At 41.5% G+C, this 23,704-nt stretch overlaps 1 protein-coding gene across 2 annotated transcripts in view; it reads right to left on the bottom strand.

Moving 5' to 3' along the window:
* The window catches only part of rnf40 (ring finger protein 40), a 31,603-nt gene extending 9,760 nt beyond the window's left edge, over window positions 1–21,843 (bottom strand). The window contains exons 1-13 of one of the 2 annotated variants that reach the window (XM_060939913.1): window positions 21,776–21,843; window positions 21,171–21,316; window positions 20,911–21,078; window positions 13,850–14,162; window positions 13,535–13,726; window positions 11,321–11,442; window positions 7,795–7,941; window positions 6,131–6,205; window positions 5,923–6,042; window positions 5,414–5,593; window positions 4,787–4,922; window positions 4,364–4,485; window positions 3,210–3,475 (exon numbers count right to left, since the gene is read on the bottom strand). In XM_060939913.1, the coding sequence (XP_060795896.1) occupies window positions 3,210–3,475; window positions 4,364–4,485; window positions 4,787–4,922; window positions 5,414–5,593; window positions 5,923–6,042; window positions 6,131–6,205; window positions 7,795–7,941; window positions 11,321–11,442; window positions 13,535–13,726; window positions 13,850–14,162; window positions 20,911–21,078; window positions 21,171–21,305 (1,976 nt within the window). In that variant the 5' untranslated portion in view covers window positions 21,306–21,316; window positions 21,776–21,843. The other variant, XM_060939912.1, reaches the window with a different exon arrangement.
* Between the last annotated feature and the right edge of the window lie 1,861 nt (window positions 21,844–23,704).

Genomic DNA, 23,704 nt, shown 5'->3' with positions numbered 1-23,704 from the left:
ACGCAGCGCTTGCTGAAAACGATGCAATACACATGCCACACTTCTACGTGCGCTGTAAGACGGTCCCATCGGAGACACCAGAACAATAGAAGAAGTAGGACGCATGCGCATAAACCCCTTCTTCTACCCGGCGTGAATGAGTGAGTGCTGCTTGTTCTAGTCATGTGGTTGTGACGTCATCGTAAACAAATCCGTTCTACTCATCCAGACGACTTCGCAACGGCGCCGTTGCCAGATTTTTCCACTCTGGAAACCGTTCTCGAAAAATATCGTTTTGGGGCACCCAAAACGCCGGTGCCGTGTGGACGCCAGGCCGAAACGATAAAAAGTTTTATCAGATTCACCTGAATCCGTTGCCGTGTGGACAGGGCCTAAATCAACAACCCATCGACTAATCAAATAACCAGACATCGTGAAATTAAAGACTTTTGAATAGGCCCAACGTCAATAATTTGGACGCATCTAATTCAATGTTTTTATCTTATTTTCATTAATTAAAAGACACTTCATGTCAAAGTAATGACGGATGTCGTTTCTCTTTACTTATTTGAGAGAGTTGATAATATGGATTATTACAGTTGTCGAATCGGGCTATTTACTGTATTTTTATTATTTACTATTTACCGTTTGATCTCAAACACATTAAGAAGGCAAGAAATTGCACTAATTAACTTTTGACGAGACACACCTGTTAATTGAAAAGCATTCCAGGTGACTACCTCATGAAGCTGGTTAAGAGAATGTCAATAGTGTGCAAAGCGTCAAGGTAAACGCTGGCTACGTTGAATAATCTTAACGATGAAACATTGGTTTGTTTGGTTTTTTAAATACTTTTGTGTTTACCACATAATTCCATCTATGTTCCATGTGTTATAGTTTTGATGTCTTCAGTATTGTTCTACAATGTAGAAAATAGTCAAACTACAGGAAAGCCTGTGAAGGAATAGGGGTGTCCAAACTTTTGACTGGTACTGTAAATTACAAATATACATACGTGTGTGTGTGTGTGTGTGTGTGTGTGTGTGTGTGTAGAATAAAATAATTTATTTACACCACAAAGGTGAAGGCTACAAGAAGATCAGCAAAGCTTTACTTATCAGTCAGAATACTGTAGCAAAAGTGGTACAAAAATTTAAGAAAGATGGAACTGCAACCATCTCACAGAGACGTCCAGGTCGTCCACGGAAGTTAACACCTCGACAGGAGCGCCTTCTGGTGAGAAGGGTTGAAGAAAATCGGCATGCAAGCTCACTGCAGTTATCTAAGGAAGTAGAAAGCCAAACTGGGGTGACTATTTCCTGTGACACAATACGGCGTACACTGCAGAGGAAGGGCATGCATGGATGCCGTCCACGAAAGAAGCCTCTCCTAAAGCCCAGGCACAAAAAAGCCCACCTAGAGTTTGCCAGGGCCCATGCTGACAAAGATTTTGGAACTGATGGCTTCAAAACTGTATGGCGTCGCAAAGGTGAGGAATACAAAGAAAAATGCATGGTGCCTACAGTGAGACATGGTGGTGGCAGTGTCCTTATGTGGGGCTGCATGAGTGCTGCTGGTGTTGGGGAGCTGCATTTCATTGATGACGTCATGAATTCACAGATGTATTGCTCTATACTGAAAGAGAAAATGCTACCATCACTCCGTGCTCTTGGTCATCATGCATTTTTCCAACAAGACTAAACACACATCTAAGACCACTGCTGGATTTCTGAAGAAGAACAGGGTGAAAGTGATTCAGTGGCCAAGTACGTCTCCTGATCTGAACCCAATCGAACACCTATGGGGAATTCTGAAGAGACAAGTTGAGCATCACTCTCCATCCAGCATCCAGTCACTAAAAGGGGTCATTGTTGAAGAATGGAAAAAGATTGATGTTGCAAAATGTCGCCAACTTGTTCATTCCATGCCTAGAAGACTTGGTGCTGTCATTAAAAATCATGGAGGCCATACAAAGTACTAGTAACTAGACGTAGTAGTTTTTGTTGTGGGGTGTACTCATTTTTGCACCACCCTAATTTGAGTTAAACTGAAAAATGTGTAATCTAAGTTATATTATTAGGGGCCAAGCAGCGGAGCTGCAGGCACCTCTAGTGTTTCTATGGTTTCTTATTATTATTATTTCAAGCATCTTTCTTCCGTATAGGATGTATATGGCAGCCTATAGAACCGTATGGTAAAAAGTGATGAAATTTAGCACACTGATTCTGGACAGTTTCATGATTCTTCTCAGTAAATTTCATGTTGCCACCTCAAACTCGCTAGCGCCACCAACTGGTCAAAGTTTGACATACATTTTTGCTCATAACTTTTGAACCGTACATCCGATTCTCAAAAACTTGGTATCCCTGGAATCCTTGGGCCAAGCCGATTCCAATGCACCCTATGACGTCATTTTGCGCCTGGGTAGATTTTCCGCCATTTTGGATTTTGTTAAAATTGAATAAAATGCTACTTCTACATTTTTTGACCGTTTTTCATGAAAATTGACATGGACCATCTTCAGACTATGGTGCATATAGGGTCTATTTTTTGGAGCGATTGATAAAACTGTCACTGCACAGCAGCCAATCAAATTTAGTGGCGAAGACGCCAAACAGGAAGTGAGCTCATATCTCGGCAGCCCTTTGGCATATCTCAACCAAACTTAACGACATAAAGCCACACCCCTCCAGAAGGGTCCAAATTTGGTGCAAATTGACCAATAGGGGGCGCTATAATTTGTAAAAATGTGTCTTGGCTCATATCTCATGTTGTGTTTTGGTTAGAAACAAAATTCCAATGCCTGATCACACTGTTGGATGCCCCATTGAAGGTCATTTAAAAATTTCAAGGTCAGCACAAGTTATGACCATCTCTCCAACATAACATGTGGCTTAGCATGTGGCTGCTTGGCCCCGCATTGCTGCTTGCAGCTATATTTAACCTTAATTTCACGTTACAAGTTAAACAGATGTTATATTAAACTTTGTCTTGTCAACATTTTGGAAATTGTTTGTGTTCAGTTACTTTTCAAAGGGGGTGTACTCATTTACGCTGAGCACTGTATGAGTGTGATACATATATATATATATATATATATATATATATATATATATATATATATATATATGCGCACACATACGTGCATGTGAGTTTTTATTTATTCAGCATACATATTACTGAAAGGAGATTTATCAGAGTCTGTTCCATGTGTAAAAACTGAGGCATACTTGAGCTCTGTTCGGAGCATCTTCAGCGTGTCCGAGTCTTTTCTCTTCAGCTCCTCACTGCGCTGCCTTTCCCGTTCTCGCTCCCGCTCTCTCTCCCTTTCTGCCTCTCTCTCACGTTCTCTGGCTCGCTGCCTCTCCAGCTCTCTCCTCCTTTCCTCCTCCTCATCTTGGTCATCCTCTTCCTCCTTTTTCACATCCAGTCCTCCATCATTCACACTCTCCTCCAAAGTCAGCATACTTCCATTGTCTCCACTCTGGCACTTTATCTGAATAATCAAAATGTGTTAGAAACCATCAGACACTATACTGCCAAATGTATGTGGACATCAAATGACGTCCAACACCTGTATATGACCACACCCCAAAACCATAGGCATTAATATGTAGTTGGTCCCCCTTTTGCTTCTAAAACAGCCTCCACTCTTCTGTGGATGCTTTCCACTAGATCTTGGTCATGGGGATTTGTGCCCGTTCAGCATTCCCATTTATACAAAAAAAAAAAAAAAAGGGGGGGGGGGGGGGGGGGGTGTTGAGGTCAGGGTTCTGTGCAGGCCACTCGGTACTGCAACCTTAGCCTACCTTGATCTCACGACCCCTTGCTTCGTGCACAGTGATATTTTCATGCTGGAACAGGTTTGGGTCCCTTAGTTCCAGTGAAGAGAAATCTTAATGCTGCAGCATATAAAGGCAGTCTAGAGAATTGTGTGCCTTCAGCTCTGTGGCAGCAGTTTGGGGAAGAACCACATATGGGTGTGATGCTCAGGCATCCGTGTAATTTTGGCCATATAGTGTACTTCATTTGCAAGGTATACAATATTCTAATAACATATGCTGTTACATTTTTTTTAAAAAGGAGGTGAATATTGGATGTTAATTTGTTTTAGGCGAATGTCTTGAGTAGAGTGTTTATTTTTAGACAAGTTCAAAAATAAAAAAATAGTTGCAGATGATTTTACAGTCATAGATGATCCTGTAGACAATTTTATCCAGTTGTAGATTATCTGTACCATCATAGATAACTTTGTACAGTTGTAGATTATTTGTATTTTAAGTTCAGGTCTTGGTTCTTTATTAATTATCTACAATATCAACATTAAACTTCATTACATCTGTCAAAAATTTCCTCGAGTTACAAAAGGATGTATGAACCCAACCTTGTTGATCTCTGCTTGGGTTTCACGTAATTTCCTCTTGTATCTCTGCACATCCCCCTTGAGTTGGTGGTTGTGGTTCTGAAGGCTGCTGATTAGGTGTCTCATTTCTCTGTTTATGGGGCCTGCAGAGCAACAGCCAGTAAAGAACGAGAGATTATGATGCTCATAACCAGGTCATGTTTACAGTATCTGAATCCTGAGATGTAATGAACCACTGCCAAAATAATGAATCACTCAGAGAAGTGACGACAGGATGCAGCCCCTCCCACAGACTTCCTCTCTTACTACATAGTTATCGTAAAGCAAACGTGAGTGGGAAATTTACTGCCGCAGAATTTAAACTAACACCATCTGCAACTCAATCGAGCTTGATATAATATTAAAAAAAAAAAAAAAAAAAGAAAGAAGTGTCACTGTGATTACCTGCTTGCTCATTGGCTGCAAGGTTCTGTTCAAACTCAATCCGTAGCATCTCGTACTCCTTGCGCACTTGAGCTAATGTGTCTTCTAACTGGATGACCTCAGTTCGCAACTTCTTCTGAAGAGACAACTCATCACTCTATAAAACGCAAAGATTATGAGAACCAACAGTAACAAATCAATTTTATTTCAAAAGCATATTCACTGGATTTCTATATAGATTTGGTCCTGAGTATTGATATGGCGGCTGATAAAGGCTTAAAAGGCTTAAAATGCTGGATCAGTGTCAGATTGTATTTAGCATATTTTATAGTTCAAATCATAGATGTATTCAATTAAACGTATTAGTTAAATTTAGCTAGTGCACGCATATTATGTTCCCTGACATGACAGACGTAGTGAACATCGGACACAATTTAACTCATGCTTCTGCTGTTTCAGTTAACTTTTCAACCAAACCGTACAGAGAATTTGGTCAGTTACGAAAAACGGTACTGAATATTGAAAAAAAGTGAAACTGGTGCATTCACAGTACCCAGTCCCCTTGATATTCTGGCACACATCCACTACATTGCATCTACATTCTGAAGAGAACAATATACAGGAATTTCATGCATCCAGGATGCTCACCTCCATGTGCTCTATCTGGCGCAAGTGAGCATTTTTGGCTGTAAGCAGCAGAGCCCGGGCCTCGTCCAGCTGAGTCTTCACTCCCAGAGACTCATTATACAACAAAGAGAACTGAGACTGGAGACATTTGTACTCCGGTGTTTCTTTCACCACCTCCTCTGGAAGGTTTCGGAGGTCCATCTTACAGAAAGGCCGACACAAATCAGAGTTTAGAATACGCTGCTGTCGGCTAAAATACGGATTACCTTTCCTGAAAGGAAATCAGTCTCACAATGTAAGGTTCAATCAAGGCATTGGTGTGAAACTGTACGACGATATTTAACCATGTCAAAAGTGTAGTGTTTAAGATGTGTATTAGTCAGACGTGGTATGTAGAACTACAATCCTAAACATCTTACATAAACATGTGCGTCCCGATGCAAAATATCCAAGATGAAAAAGGAATCATCACTTCCAGAATGCAAAATGTGTCTACATTTACAGCTCGGTCACTCATTGGACTCCAGTACCTTGAGTTTCTCACTTTCCCGCACTGCCTCCTGTAACTCCTGCTGCAGTTTCTCGAGCTCTGCCATGCGGCTATTGGCCAGCTCCTGGTTCTGCTCCAGCTCTGCGTTTAGTGACTCGAACTGAGAACATAGTTTTAATATGCGTTAATCTAAAACCTATTTTTACATGATAAATAACTAAATATTAATATTATATATTATAAATTACCTTCTGTATGTTGAGAGTAATCTGACCACCAGGTAGGCCACCAGACCTGCCAGAAGCATGGTAGCCTGAATTCAGCTGAGAAGCAAAGACACAGTTATTTTTCATTTTATATATATATATATATATATATATATATATATATATATATATATATATATATATGAATGATTCCACGCTTATGGGTACTGAAATGGGGACATGAACTTATTTTTAAAAATTCACCTAAAACCATTTCTTTTTTTACCATCAGGTCACAAAACATGTAATCTTTAATGAATGATATGTTAAAAGATAACTTTAATTTTCTGAGATGTAATAAAAACATATTTATATGCCAAAGTCAGAACGCAACGGAAGTGTTGTGGACATATATATTCTCAAATTTAACAATGTAGAATTACTTTTTGAAACATAGGAAGGTGATGTTTTAGCAAATATAATTAATAAACATGTGTAGTAGAATAAACATACACATTCTTTCAATAAGATTAACATGGTATATAGCTAGATTGTAATTAATTTGTAACAGACGTGAGATGGACAATCGTAACAGAAGTAATGTAACAGACATCATTTTGGAACTCATAGGCTTGACTTTGGCATATAAATATGTTTTTATTACATCTCAGAAAATTAAAGTTATCTTTTAACATATCATTCATTAAAGATTACATGTTTTGTGACCTGATGGTAAAAAAAGAAATGGTTTTAGGTGAATAAGTTCATGTCCCCATTTCAGTACCCATAAGCGTGGAATCACTCATATATATATATATATATATATATATATATATATATATATATAAAAAATATACACACACACACACACACACACACATCTTTGTGCTGCAAAAAGCTGACTCTGGGGGTGTTCACACGGCAACTTTTGCACCGGGGCTGCCCCGGTAGAGCGTTCACACGGTACAAAGTTATGCCGGTGTAGCCCCTGAAAGCTACTTAAACCGGTGCAAATCTAACCCTGCTCGGGAGGTGGTTTAAGAAATTTACTCTGGAGTAAATGCTAGTTTGCGGGGCAGCACCAATATAAAATGGGACGTCTGAACGCTACAGGGGTAGACTCGCTACGCATGAGGAGAGTTGATTACATACGGGCATTGCATAATTTGCATCCTGGTATTTTGCGCTTCCAAAATGGCGAATATCAACAACAACAGAACTGCGTGTCTTCCAGTGTTGCCAGATTGGGCGGTTTTAAGTGCATTTTGGCGGATTTAAACATATTTTGGGCTGGAAAACGTCAGCAGTATCTGGCAACACTGGTGTCTTCATCCACCTTGTTTTCCCGGCACTTGGTGATGCCATGACAACCGGGAAAAGGAAGTACATTTTCACGCATGCGCATATTTCATTTCCGCATTATTACTATCGTATAGCACGGTCGTAAAAACTGCCATGTGAACGCAAGTGGGGCTGCACCGGTGCTAACACACTTCTCTCTAGTAAGCAGGTTTGTGACGTGTGAACGCTCCACAAAAAGATATATCGCAACAAAACACATCGGTGCAGCATCGATGCAAATATGTGCCGTGTGAACACCCCTTATAAAAAGAAGTGAACGTAGGCACTGAAGTAAACCTCATCAACAGTTTCATTTAATTTGACATCTGACACTTTAAATCTGCAACCGTCTTTCCTTAACAGACCTGTTCAAGCGCTTCTGCTAGGTGCTTATTGAGCTTCTGCTCTCTCTTGCGAAGTTTCTCGATGTCCCACTGCAGGTCCTCCACAGCTGTCTCCATCTCAGACACTTTTGTCTCAGAGCTGGTCACTTTATCAACCAATTCATTATACTATAGAGAAAAGAACAGAAGAGAATGGACTTAAATAAACGGTGCAACAGTTAATGGTGCATTCTTGAGAAGCACTAATTTTTTTTTTTAAAGCAAAGAGATACTATATGAAACACATTTGTCTAGTACGGTTATGGAATGTGGTCTTTATTAAAAGACATTTATTAAATAACCTGACAGAGTTCAGCAGCAGCGACGTTTCTGCTCATCAGATAAACCAAAAACATGATCTGAAATATAAGCTCTTGTACTGGCCATGTTTGCGTATACAGACAAAAGTTACCATAAGACTTACATTGTGTACTGAAACACCACCATGAGCTGCACAAGATTATTTGAATGACAAGCTGTGCTCATCTACACTTGTTGAGCATATGTGTTGCTAGATAGACTCTGTCACTAATGCACATCGTTTGTCTTTTTTTTTTTTTCTAAACCAATACCAGATTTTCAACCTTGGTGTTACGCCCTCTATCTATCACTTTAAAGTAAAATTAAAAGGGACTGACTGCAAAGTCATCTGATTTTTTTTTTTTTATTGTGCATGGCATTTTCCTATGTCTCGCAAGAACAAGATCATGTGGACGAGATGTGATCATTTTGATGTCCTGAGGGTCGCTTTCCTCCATTTTGAGATCGAATATCTTCCCTCTTGAGGTAAACAGCATGGCCCTACGGAAACAGCCAAACGTGAGGAGCTTTAACTAATGAGCATAACTCTAGAACTGTGTCACACCAAGATGGTGACGCGCGGAAAACATTGTAACTCTGCATCGACCTCGGACAGTTCTGAGTCACAGGTGTGTAACTGGTGGTTGATATTTGCAAATAGATCTGTGAAACAAAAGTCAAATATGTCGTTTCTCTGTTGATGTTTTTGTGTTCTCGTTTCTTTCTCTGTAAGATCAAAACATTAGATGCATAACTCCATATTTGCTACTGTGGAGTTAAAGGGCTGATGACACGTTTTTGACATCTTTGGCGATGTTTTAGAACATAAAAAGTAATTCCCGATGATCCATATATTAATTCACGAAGGCGCCTATTTTACTAGTTATGATAAAAAACGCGGCTATTTGGGCAAATTTGACGGGGCTGCCGCACCCAGGAGACGAATGAGGAGGAGGAGCTATATGACGTCAGCGAAAGAATCTTCCTCCTCACTTACCAGTTTGTTGTTGATGCGAGAGGTGTTCAGTTTATCATTATTAGTATTATTATTATACATTATATATATATATATATATATATATATATATATATATATATATATATTATGCCTTCGCGTTGTGTTGCCGGCTTTTGCTCCAAAACCCACAAGGATGGGGTAAGTTTATTCAAGTTTCCCAGAGATCCCGAGCTGCATGCGAAGTGGGTGAAGCAAGTCAGGCGCACTCATGACAAGTGGGAGCCCTCACCAACATCCGTCCTGTGCTCTGAACACTTCGATTTGGATTGTTTTGACACCCTTCCCAGCTTAAAGGAATCTCTTGGGTGTTCAGTTCAGCACAAACGTGTGCTGCTACCATCAGCAGTGCCTACAGTATTCCGGAGGGGGTCTACTAGTAGCTATGCCGGATCCAGCAGTCGCCTGGGATAAGGCGACTCCTCCAAAGACAGTCCTCCTGTCAGAACGTGTTGAGAAACGACATAAGATAAAGGTACGTAGAGCTATAGAGTGCTCCGACATGATGCTAAAAATAGTAACCGTGCGGTCTGCGCGGCCATCTTGGAAGTGACTCGCTCCAGAGCGCTCATAGAGTACACATCATAGAGTACACATTCATGATAATCATAAATGTAATCATAAAGTCGGCGTGATATCAGTCATGTATTTGCTTGTGAAAGCTTGCACTGTCTTCGATGGTGTTGGATGGTCTGTTTACGTCTTCTTAGTACTAATACAAAAAAAAACTGATCTATGGGTATGGGCATCATATCGCCTAGTCTTCCTCCTCACTTGCTGGTTTATTGATGTGACAGGTTTGTAGTAGCAGTTGTAGTATTTTGCCTTTGCATTGTGGTCTCTTATTGCCAAGTTGAAAGAATTTGTTTCTCAAAGCAAACACTGAGGGAAAGCTAACTTAGCCAGACAAGTAGGCTACAGATTGTCATTTGCTTACACTGATGTAGGTTATCAAATATTTTGCTTCACTCAAGGATAAAACTAAGAAGCCATAAACTAGAAGACATGCCTGCCAATATTATCCTAACTGTATCACGGATCAGGCATAGTCGTAAGCTTATTATGATAGCCGTTTGCATGCTCCATTAGGAACTATGTATTCAGTGTAGCATACGGCTTAAATGATATAAGCAGTGTTTACACATGCAAGACAACAATACACAATATTAAAATATTGATTCCGTAACATTTTGAACAAATATGGGTTGATCTACCAATCGTTGTTATCCAACCTTGTGGTGTTCAATGCTGGGCTGTCTGCCTGTCCGCTGTCCATCTCGGGGTCGGAGTCGCTCTCAGATTGCACAGTAACAGGTTCAAACCTGTACGGCTGGATGCACCCGTGTTCGTCATCACTTGATTCTTCCGATCTATCCCACTCACAACACAATTCTAGACTTCCAGAAGAGGAAGAGCTAGAGAGTTCACCGGCGTTTTCATGCACCATTTCCATTGAGTAGACAGCCAGTGAACCGCAGCGTGTTCTTCCGCTGACGTCACAACATGGCCGCGAGCCACGGACCCAGTTTTCTTGCGCTGTGCAATTAAAAGTTGGATATTCGCGTAACAGCTTCTTTTCACGTAATTATAACAGAAATCTAACATGTTTGCCATGTTGTATAGTTTATTTAAGAAATTGCATAGAGTCATGTTCGTATCATCAGCCCTTTAAGCCCATGCATTCTAAGGCTAAGATAGCTAAGCGCTAGCTAGAATGATTGTTATCTGTCCAGAAAAATGACACGTCATCTAACCTTGCTCTATCTTGCAGTTGCACTCACTAGGCAGGCTTTCCTTTTCTTTTCCGCTGGCGGTGAGCCGAGTCCGCCATGTTTGCCCACGCTGACTTGTTTGGGTTAAAAGTAGGTCAAACACGCCCCACGGTGGTCATGTGATATTGTTGCGCAATTGCTTTGGTAATCTACGGAATCATAAAATGCGGAATGCATTTTATCTCGGCAAAACATTTACACGTGATACACGCTGTGGTGTGTGCAGCAGCGCAACATCTCAAAACTCCAACAGCAATAGAAACGGAACATTTTTGCCCAGAATTCAACTTTGCGGTCAGCACCTTTAACCATAAATCCAATGTAAATGTTTCAAATTAAAAGCCCACACTGACAATCTTTTAATTAGAAATAAAACCAAAGAGCTAATACACCAACCACCACTGGGCTGTCTCATGAGTACCTCCAGTGACATTTTGTGGTGTCTTCCTTGCAGTGAGGACGCAAGATCTTGTAGTTTATTATTCTCCTCTAGTAGACTGCGATTTGTGGCAATGACTTCTCGTTGACTGTCATCTTCACATACTAATAAAGAAAAATTCATGCAGACGTTAAGTATTCATTGACCTACTGCTTAAATATTTAGAGCTCAGTTCAGATGAACCAGTTGTGGAGATCACAGTACACGTAATTGTGCGTATGAACTTTATGACAAAACAAAAAAAAGTATGCATACAAGTGTTTGCTTAACATTATGCAAAAATTTACATACAGCTTTGACCATGTGTACGCAAAGCACGGCTAGGTTTAAAGCAGAGATGCATGGGAACTGCATTATGCCTGGAGGGCTTTTACACAGGGCTTTGTTCAATCAGAGCTCTTTTCCCGATAATTAAAGCTGTACTGCCTTTCAGATTTTTCAAGTGTAGGTCATAAAAAGAATTTTCCCTGACACCCAATTATTTTTGTTTAGTGAATCAAAAGCTACTGAATTTGAATCACAGACTTCCAATTTTATTGTTTTGTTTTTTTTAAAATAGAACAATTAATGAATTTAGGGCCACATGGCCCTAAATTCTCCGCTATTTTTTCCTGCTTCACCATGACGCAAACCACAGGGATGTGATTTGGGGCTGGTGAAATTATCTGAAAATTTTAGCCAGGGGTCTAATTTTAGCTGGTCCAGGGCAGCGTCCTGGTGGGGGGGGACAAGGGGGGAAGCCCCCCGAAGCTCCTGGATTCTGGGGTTTTCTGACTTAAAAATTGTACTAAAATGGCAAGCAAACACACAAGAAAAAACTTGTCATGATTAACAAATTCAAGCCAATTTAATGGTCAACATGCAACTCTGACACACACACACACACACACACACACACACACACACACACACACACACACACTCTCTCTCTCTCACTCACACACACACTCACACCCCCCCCAAAGAACCAGCACGGGCAGGGCGCTAGCCCCGCGCCTCGGGACGTAATTTGCCCCGAGGCGAGCCGCGGCGCTCCGCTTGGGTTTCGTTTCTATCCCGGGCTCCAGCCCGACTTTGCACGCTCGTAGCTCGGGCAGGGGAGGTCCTAGCATCCCCAAACTTGACAGCCAGAGACCTCTGCCCTCCCCCCAAAGAACGAAATCGCTGAACAAATGTCTCACAGTCTTATATCCAACATCTGTAGCAACCTCTTTACGCTCAATCACGGAGGCTGCCATCTTTCAACTCTTTGTTTGAAGCGAGCTTACGTACAGCTATCTAACAAGCGCGTTCATTGGTTGTTACGGAGCGATGGGCCAATCACGTACCTCGTTTCATCTCAATGACGGAAATACTGAAAGTTGGAACGAATAGGACATGAATACGGATTTTTGAGCGAAAAATCGGAAAAATTTTTTTTTCAAATTTTGAGGTGAAAAAAGCAGAATTCCGCGAATTCGCGGAAAAATCACATCCCTGAAACCAAGATACTACACGTCATGCATCATGTGGTGGGCTTCCCCCGTTTGCGCAAGGCATTGTGGGATACAATTTTGAAACAGGAGAGAAAACTGGAGGACGTGAATGAAACGTGAAAGAGTGACTACAGTAACAGAAAGTGAGAAGAAAAGACGTTATGTTGCGAAGGAAAGAAAACGCGGGACCAAACTAATAAATATCGGCGGTCAGCGAGCACCTCGGTTTGATCAGCTGTTCGTTTACCGGCAGAATGATGGAACTGTCAGTGTATGGTCAAAGGTAAACTTGCGCATACGGACTTCCTCTGTCTGCTTGACTGCGCTAAGCGAGTGATTTCCTGCACACTATTTGCGAGGGAATCCCCTCAAATTAAATAACTTCCCAGCCACAGAATGGCTACATTTATCACAATGACCATATTTCAGAGAGAACTAAATTTCACCGATTTTATGAAATCCAAAGGCCATCTACTGTTAACTAATCACCTACAAAAGTCTTTACTGGTTATGGCGTTGATAAAGCTCGATTTAATTTCCAACAATTTAAAACTGCATATATAATGGACCCATTTAGAACTTTCTCTATGCAAAGTTGAAAATGAAGAGCACAATTCATCACTTACTCCCACTAAATCTCATTGTTCTATCAAACTGTTCCTAAAACATTAACTCCAGACTGAGGAGGGGTGGGGGATTTAAGTGAATTAAAACGCGTTACCTGCTGCTTGAGTACGGGTACACAGATCTTCAATGCTGCTGTGCAGGCGGTCAAAGATGCAGACGATGCAGGCCACTGCACCTTTGCTGAACTGCATCCTGTCCTGTAGCTGCAGGCTGAGCTCCTCTTCACTGCTGTTATCCAAAGTGGAGAGGAAAGCCTTCGCACTTTCCCTCAATGGGGGAGGAGGGGCTACAAACAGCAAATAAATAAAGTGGGTTGCAATTAATAGCAAAACAAAAAAAAAAACTGATTTCATTGTGTTCGCTGCGAAAATCTTATTCAAATTAAGGAAACAGAAAAACGTTGGCTTACCAGCAATCCCGTCCACTACTGGCTCCTCAGGCGGCTTCTCGGCTGCGTCAGATTGCTCCTGCAGGTGGAGTTGTTCAGACTGTTGCTGCTGCTGCTGTTGTTCCTCATCTGCTGGAGGTGGAGGCTGAGGAAGGCCATCTTCTCCTTCCAGCGGAGTTGGCAGAGGAGCAGCTGGAATATCAGGGGCAGGCAAAGGGGTAGTTGCAGGATCAGGGGCAGAGGCAGATGTTGGAGGACTAACAGGGGCCTGTGCAGGCACTGGACCAGCCTTAACTTCAACTCGCTGCAGTAACACTTGAACATTTTCTTCCAGCTGTATAAACAGAAGATGCTTCAAATTCATAACAGGACTTATTTCACATTTCAAACAATGCTGTGTAACAACCAGTAGGCCGAAACCTGCTCCAGCAAGACAATCCCTGTGTCCGAAATCACTCCCTACTCACTACACAGTGAGGTCGCCATTTTGTTGTGCTGTCCGAATGTATAGTGAGCATTATTACACCCTATACAGTGCACTCAAAGTATCCCACAATGCATTACGAAAAGTAGTGTACAACCAATGGTCACTAACCAAGCAACAGACCCCATCATGCATTGCGGTCATGCTGAAAGAAATCAAATCAAAAGCCTCAAATTTGATTTAATAAAAGGCAGCGGCAAAGAAGAAAGTATTCAGCCTTGATTTAAAAGTACTGAAAGATGCAGGTACGTTGTATTGATTAATGTGGGAAATACGCTCAGGATAATATGGATTTATCACAAAAATACATGCACGTATTTATTATTTTGAAAAGCCACCAGCTTGGCATGTTTTAATTGTGCGACAGTAATGATGTAAATAACGGCGCGACGGACTAGTGTCCGAAAGCATTTTATCAATGAGCTCACTATATAGTCCTCTATATGGACCCTTTTCACGTGACGTCACGACAAACGCGGCCGCCATTTTGGACATGTACTACCAGTAGTTTACCACAGCCAACATTGAGGAACGGCAGCAAAGAAAGTGTTTATTTTCAGCAAGACTTCCATCATGCCACTATGTTGTTGTGCACCTGGATGTAGTAACCATCAACAAACAAGGCAAGGGTTATCATTTTATCGGATCCCGGTAGATGCTGACCGACGGAGAAGATGGATAGCGGCATACCAACGCTTGTGTAGTGACCACTTTGCTGGAGGTAAGACGAATAAAATTAGCCAGAAAAGGCATTACATTGCTGTTAACATTCCATTCTAGTTTACTGTAATTATGATCTGGCAGCTATTTACACCGGATCCAGTGTAAATAGCTGCCGGAGCCAACATCTGAGGTTCCGGAGCGCGCTAGCGGCCGGCCGGAGCGCGCTCCGGCAAGCTCGGACGTTGGCTCCGGCAGCTATTTACACTGGATCCAGTGTAAATAGCTGCCAGATCATAATTACAGTAAACTAGTAAATACAGTTTTCTGCATCTCGCTCCTTTTTCTTTTATGTTTGTCGCCTTCCTCGCATTCAAACCGATTCGAGCCGAAGTCCGCTACATGTCCAAAATGGCGGTCGTGTTTATGAAGATCACGTGACTGAAAAGGGTCTATAGGTAGCAATTCCCTATATAGTAAGTAGTGAACGAGTGAGTGATTTAGGACACAGGGCACGGCACTGTGCACAATGTGAGCTCCATGAAGACATGGTTTGTGAAGGCTGGAGTGGAAGAACTTGAGCATTCTGCACAACTACAACATTACTGCATCTCACTGCTTTTTCACTAGACAGGTAGTCGTCGACTTACGACCTATGCGACTTACAACCGATCGACTTTACGACCGTCTGATTATAACTGGCAAGTGTTTCCCAGCTGAGCTAGCTGAGCGTACGACAGTTTCTGCCCCAGCTCCCGGCAGCGCCTCTCGCCACGTACAACAGTTTCCGCCCCAGCTCCCGGCAGCGCCTCTCGCCGCGTACAACAGTTTCCGCCCCAGCTCCAGGCACATGGGCAGTCTCTATCGCGCTCCCTCGCGCACTCTGTCATACAGTTTCCGCCCCAGCTCCTGGCACACGCGCAATCTCTCTTGCGCACTCCGTCATACAGTTTCCGCCCCAGCTCCTGGTTTATGAAACGAGCAAATCCTCCCGCCAGCCCGAGCGCTGCAACAGCTGATGACGACGTAGACGACCCACAGCCAAACACCAGTCATGCCAGCGGTCACTAAATTTTGTATTTTGCTATGTTTTACATTTGTATTTTAGTATGTTTCAAACTAAAATGTTTTCTATTTTTCACACCTGTATTTCGTATTTTTTGTTTTGCACATATTAAACGAATTGTACTGTACGCAGTGTAGTATGCAGTGTTTGACTTAAACCAAATAATGAGCCAAGGTAATGAAATAAGAAAATGTTGATAAAATAAGACTTTAAGATGATTACAATATCATTACGCATCACAATATACTTACGTTCATTTAACATAGGCCGACTTACGACCAGATCGGTTTACGACCGGTCAGTCGTAACCAAATGCAGTCGTAAGTCGACGACTACCTGTACTTTGAAATCCGTCTTTAAAGACTTTGCTCTTCCGCCCGCCCTTTAAGACAAAGCCAGCAGCTTGTGGGCATGATGCAAGTTTAACACTAACAGTGGAAGAGCTGTCCGTCTGACCAGTGACCTGCCACACCTTTTTGAGCCAAGTCTGGGAAGATGCTATGGATTCAGCAACTGCTGAATGAACTAGGGACATGAGATTGTTATTCAACAAACTTCAACAAAGCTCTGAGTGAGATATGGCAATATTTTGCTTTTAGGGCAAACGATAGTGGAGAGGTGGCGTCCCCTTCTACATTTGTGTGCAAACTGTGTTTCGAGCCATGTGTGGTAGGAGGAGGCAATAAGCCATGGCCTAAAGGTTAGAGAAGCAGCTTTGGGACCAAAAAGGTTGCCGATTGAATTCCCTGGAATGGCTGAAGTGCCCTCGAGCAAGGCACCTAACCCCCCAACTGCTCCCCAGGCTACGCTGGGTATGTTGTATGTTGCTCTGGATAAGAGCGTCTGCTAAATGTCATGAATGACCTAACCTGCACATGCATCCCTATTTGTACAAAGAATCCCAGGAATGGAAGCTGTGCATGATGAGCACATAAATAAATTGAAAGTAGGATTAAGTGATAGGTTAGCTTGAACTTGGTCAGCTTATTCACAATATTTCCCATCCTGACTCCAGCTAACAGATTAGCCCTCTTGTAACGCAAGTTTAGCCGAGTTATTATTACACAGAGTGAAGTGGCAGCCAGCCACTGTGATGATGGTACCAAGGCTGCCGTTTGTCTTCTCAGGCTCCGTCCACGTTAATATTATTTAGTATAAAAAAAAAGCATCACTTTTGCTATGTTTACGCCTGGCGTCCACACTACTCCGGAGTTTTTGAGCCCCTAAAACAGAGACTTTTGGAAATGCTGCTGGCCTCATTTTAGTTTGAAAACTCTGGGGTAGTGTTTTAGTGTAGACGGGCAAAAGCAGAAACGTTTGGAACAGATGACAGACACCCACTTTCACTTCCTGATTGGGTCTTTATCAGTTATGACATGTCCTTCCCTGATTAGTCACAACTCCTATCGTATGACCCTTTCCCCAAAGCAAACAAACAGCATCAGCTGCTTATACTGGCATGTGCATGCCCAGTGTATGCGAATGGTCATGTGATATGCGTTTTCAGGTGTCAGTATGGATGGAGATTATTTCTGATACGGCACTAAAATGCTCGTCTAGACAGAGATCATTTACATTTTAAAACTAAAACGCATTCGTACGGACATAACCTTAGCTTACTTATCAGTCTACTCCTTCAGGAATTAATGAATGAAAAGAATAACGAGGCTATAGAAATAACCTTCATCAGACGGTCGTAAGATTAGCCGACTAATAAAGCCTTCTTCTTTTTTTTTAAAGATATTTTTTGGACTTTTTTCACCTTTATTGGATAGGACAGTGTAGAGACAGGAAATGAGTGGGAGAGAGAGACGGGGAGGGATCGAGAAATGACCTCGGGTCGGAATCGAACCCGGGTCCCCGGATTTATGGTATGGCGCCTTATCCACCTGAGCCACGACACCCCCATAAAGCCTTCTTTCTACATCCATCACCCACAGACAGACAGAAGCAGAAAGTCACTCATTTAATGCAGTGTTTAAACAATACAACTTCGGATGTTTATGAATTTCATCAGTTTGTTTATTTATTGCACTGATACCGAACTACTACCGTTACCGTTTTACCATGCCAGGTACTGTACCGAACCCAAAATCTTGGTATCGAACCAAACCTAATGCTCAGATGAGTAGTTGGGCACACTTGGAAATAACAGCAGTTAAAAGACAACCAGAGGAAACAACCAGCAAAGTAAACCTTATTTCAATTTCATTAGATCATCAAAAGTTAACAGATGAAAACTGCCAATGATCTCATCTCATCTCATTATCTGTAGCCGCTTTATCCTGTTCTACAGGGTCGCAGGCAAGCTGGAGCCTATCCCAGCTGACTACGGGCGAAAGGCGGGGTACACCCTGGACAAGTCGCCAGGTCATCACAGGGCCGACACATAGACACAGACAACCATTCACACTCACATTCACACCTACGGTCAATTTAGAGTCACCAGTTAACCTAACCTGCATGTCTTTGGACTGTGGGGGAAACCGGAGCACCCGGAGGAAACCCACGCGGACACGAGGAGAACATGCAAACTCCGCACAGAAGGGCCCTCGCCGGCCACGGGGCTCGAACCCAGAACCTTCTTGCTGTGAGGCGACAGCGCTAACCACTACACCACCGTGCCGCCCACTGCCAATGATCAAGTTGAAAAAAGAATCATTACTCTAGATTTGAAACTTGTATAGAACCTGAAAATGTGTGAATCTTTACACCTTTAATGATGGTATATAACTTACAGTCATAAAGACGGGCGGTATGGTGGTGTAGTGGTTAGCACTGTCGCCTCACAGCAAGAAGGTTCTGGGTTCGAGCCCAGCGGCTGACGGGGGCCTTTCTGTGTGGAGTTTGCATGTTCTCCCCGTGTCTGCGTGGGGTTCCCCCCACAGTCCAAAGACATGCAGTTAGGTTAACTGGCCACTCTACATTGCACAAAAGTGTGTGCGCGCGCGCAGAAAGGAACTGGCCACCCTACTACTGCAATCCTTGACTTGCAAGTGACGTCAAAGCAAAATAGAAACCCGGATGTCAGCCATGTTGGTGGATATACAAATGCGGGGTCAAGTGACATTCCATACAAAACATAGTCACGCGTGCACAACTCTCTGTTTTCCCACTGCTTTAAGCGTTCTTTTAGCTCTGCCATATCTTTGTGCTGTATATGGTTGTGGTCACAACAGTACTCGTGACCGTGGCACATTCCGATTTTTAGAATTGTGTCCATGATTCGGAAAGAGGGCGAGGAAACTCTAAGGCTTAGTACGGAGAGGAGACGAGCATGGCTGAACAACACCAGCAGGGCTGATCTAACAGAGGCGAAAACCAAAACAGCTCATGTTTGCAGTAATCATTTTATCTCAGGTGAGAGTCAAAAGCTTTCTCAATAATATCATGGAAGAATTTTATTGCATGTTGTTAGAATTTTGCTAGAAAATGAGCGTTCTCTTGTCGTGGTTCACTTGGTTGTTGTTATAATTTTAACACGTGTATTGCCATTTCACTTCTAGGAGCGCCAGCGAAATTATATGATAGAAACAATCCAGACTGGGCACCTACTCAGAAAATGGGCTATGTTTCGTCCAAGGTTGGAGTTGATTCTTTGGCAGCCAAACCAGATAGAACGCGATCTCTGGGTACTCGATGGTCAGTAGAAGCGTCTTATCTTTAGAAAAGTCTGACATTTTAAAATAATATGGGTCAAAACCACACATACAGTATCTATTTTCTCTTTGTATTGAATCTTCGCTCGACTGTTCAAATCGTGGTAATAGTGAGAAAATTCAGCATTGTTTACAGACATGTTTTCAGCGGTTGCCATCCTAGTTGCTTTGTATATCCACCATCACGGCGGACGCTCATGACGTTGCACATTTTAAATCACGTGGTTGCAAGTCATCTGTTCTGGCCAAGCCAACCAAACATGGCTCGCCTCAAGCCCGGATCAGGTTCGGCAGTGACGACGCTGACGAGTCATAAAGATACATACATGTCAACCTATACGGAATGTCCGTATTTTGTACGGATTTGATTCAATAAACGTAGTATACGGGCGTATAAATAAAGTTAAACGGATTCTTTAAAAAAAAACCTTCAATATTTATTTAGAGCTACAATCAATTCCCACGATGATGATAAAAGAACGCATAACATTTACAAACGTACTGTACACCACAGACAGCCAGTAAAGAGTCTTATGAAATCACGCGTTATCTTGTGGTAGCGAGACTTCGTTCCACTTTTGATCATGCGCACACCGCATTGCGAGAATCTCGCCAACCGTGAAGTCATAGACGCCGGCTTCTGCGTAGAATCATACGTCATCCTCGCCCGAGAATAAAGATGCCTCATTCATGTGCTGCGTTTAACTGTACCAACAGGTTTACCGTCCAAACAAGATCACATGGGATTACCTTTCACAGGTGAGACTGGAAAAATACTTTTCATTGTATTTGGTCATTATAAGGTAATTTTACGAACAGATTTTTCTGGCTTTGTGGCTAATATGAAGTCTCGTGCATAATAGCCGCTCGGTGAAACCTGTCTCCAAACAACGAAGTATTTCCTTCGTAACTACGCTGATAACACTGTGTTTTTGTCAAACATTGGAGCTTTGTATTCATTCTGAAGGTTTATTGTTATTAATATTGAATAAAAAGTAACTGGGATACATCATTGTTGATTATCATTCAAATTTTAGGTACATTATTTTAATTTGCATCTTATACGGATTTTATAAGGGAAATACGGATTTTGGAGGTTGGTTATACAGGTTTGATTGACCAAAGGTTGACATGTATGAAGAGATAAACAACCATCTGTAACCTGTAGGAAATTAACCAGATCACCTGGACGGTACATGAGTTTGTTTAGTACCTGAGTCCAGTAGCGGTTGACGATAAGCAGCGTGGCATCATCAGTTGCCTGTCTTTTTTCCAGCTTCTCAATTTTCTCTCTCAGCTCATCTTCGATAGCCTGCCTCTGCTCGAGGCGCTCAAAGAGCTTCTTGTTCTTAAACTGAATGACCTTCATGTCCATTTCCTCCTGCAAAACATTTCAGTTTGCATCAGTTGTGCTGATGCACTGATGATTAATGTGTTACTCAGACAAGAACGACTAAATGTAATCTCGCTTACTGTAGAAGAAACACCTCCAATGCGAATAGGTTCGATCAGAGTGGTCGTGGTTTTCTCCTCTTTCTTCATCTTCTTTTCTGGGGGCCCCGGAGGACTGTCCCCTCCAGAGGCTCGCTTACCTCCGGTGCCAGACATCGTGTCCTGATCTGAAACAAAACCAGAGATGGAAACACAGAGAAATTCAGGGTTACATCACATCAAGGCTGTAGTGACCAGAAGCTCATTCAGGAGACCTGTTTTCATCCAGACATGTCTGTTACTAAACCCTGCTGGCTGTCGAGGACCAGCAGCTCTCAAACTCTCACTATCTGGACTTTAAAACATCCTCATCAGCCATGATCTGTTCCTTACAGTCAGTTACAAGCACAGTGCTGTTTACTAGTCAGAGGAGAATGTGAGCGCTACTGATGAGAATATCGCGCCTGGATGCTAACTACAGGAGTTAGCCAGCTAGCTAACCATGAGCTCCTGTGTACACACAAAAACAAACACCTCGCTCTGGAGCTGTTCAGGTTAGCGCTGTGTTCATGTTTTAAAGCACAAATACACCGTTATTCAACAGTGCACGTCCATTTCTGTGATACTGTATTACACCAGCGACAAACCTTTGCTAGCCGCAAAGACAGGAAAAGCGAACGGAAGTCTGAGGACGGCTCAGGAAGAACGAGCTGTCTTCGCTTCAAAATAAAAGTCACTCTACATACACGATCGACAAATCAGGCGTAATAAATAGTATAGTACATGAATAATACAATCTGTAGATTTGTTTAATTTCTTTATTTAATTTTAATTTAATTTTATTTATAAAATATAAATTTCTAATGCTTCAAAATAAAAGTCACTCTACATACACGATCGACAAATCAGACATAATAAATATTATAGTACATGAATAATACAATCTGTAGATTTGTTTAATTTCTTTATTTTATTTTTTTTTATTTTATTTATAAAATAATATAAATTTATTTCACTTCAAAATAAAAGTCACTCTACATACACGATCGGCAAATCAGACATAATAAATTGTATAGTACATGAATAATACAATCTGTAGATTTGTTTAATTTCTTTATTTAATTTTATTTTATTTATAAAATATAAATTTCTAATGCTTCAAAATAAAAGTCACTCTACATACACGATCGACAAATCAGACATAATAAATATGATAGTACATGAATAATACAATCTGTAGATTTGTTTAATTTCTTTATTTTATTTTTATTTTATTTATAAAATAATATAAATTTATTTCACTTCAAAATAAAAGTCACTCTACATACACGATCGGCAAATCAGACATAATAAATAGTATAGTACATGAATAATACAATCTGTAGATTTGTTTAATTTCTTTATTTAATTTTAATTTTATTTATAAAATAATATAAATTTCTATTGCTTCAAGATAAAAGTCACTCTACATACATGATCGACAAATCAGACATAATAAATAGTATAGTACATGAATAATACAATCTGTAGATTTGTTTAATTTATTTATTTTATTTATAAACTTTGCTGTTAAAAACAGCAGGGAGTCCTCAACAGAGCAATCAGCTCCAATACCTGAGGTCCCACAAAATTACAAACTTAAACAGTACAATAAATAAATCAACAATAAATAATACATATTGGGGGGGGGGGTTTATTAAAACGGCCCAGAAGTATAAGACTAATAGCAGCACCAGCTGGTGTCGAGAGAGGAGATTAGCCGACATGTATGACATTTTACACACACAGATTTAAAAGTCTGTGGTCTATCAATGCTCAAACAATTTGATAATACAGGGGAAAAAAAGTGCGTTTTTATAATTAATGTTAGTGAAGTAAGGAAAAAACATGCTCTTAGAGGAAAATAACCCATGACAGGATGCTGTGATATGACTCAACACAAAGTGGATTATTTTTCTCCAACAGCGTTCCTGAAATATTTTATTCCTCTGATACCAAAGAAATTTGCCAACTTTTATATTTTTTATTTATTAATAATTACACTTCATGATTTGTAACTGGGCCTTTCTGTGTGGAGTTTCCCTCACAGTCCAAAGACATGCAGGTTAGGCTAATTGGTGGCTCTAAATTGACCGTAGGTGTGAATGTGAGTGTGAATGGTTGTTTGTCTATGTGTCAGCCCTGTGATGACCTGGCGACTTGTCCAGGGTGTACCCTGCCTTTAGCCCGTAGTCAGCTGGGATAGGCTCCAGCTTGCCCGTGACCCTGCACAGGATAAGCAGTTACAGATAATGGATGGCTCTGTAACTATTTACAGGGTGGCACTGTGGTGCTGTTGTTCACACTGTTGCCTCACAGTAAGAAGGTTCTGGGTTCAAAGCTGCTGCTTGACTGAAGCCTTTCTGTGTGGAGTTTACATGTCCTCCTCCTGCCTGCATGGGTTTCCTCCAACAGTCTAAAAATATAATGTGCAGATTAGGTCAAATTACTTACTTAAGCCCATAACCCCTGGTGGGGCATAGGCCATCAATGACCACTCTCCATTTGTCTCGGTCTTAGGCAATCTTCTCCAGTTG

The sequence above is a fragment of the Neoarius graeffei genome, chromosome 14 (assembly GCF_027579695.1).
Source record: "Neoarius graeffei isolate fNeoGra1 chromosome 14, fNeoGra1.pri, whole genome shotgun sequence".
Lineage (NCBI taxonomy): Eukaryota > Metazoa > Chordata > Actinopteri > Siluriformes > Ariidae > Neoarius > Neoarius graeffei.
This window is presented reverse-complemented; position numbering and strand designations above follow the sequence as displayed.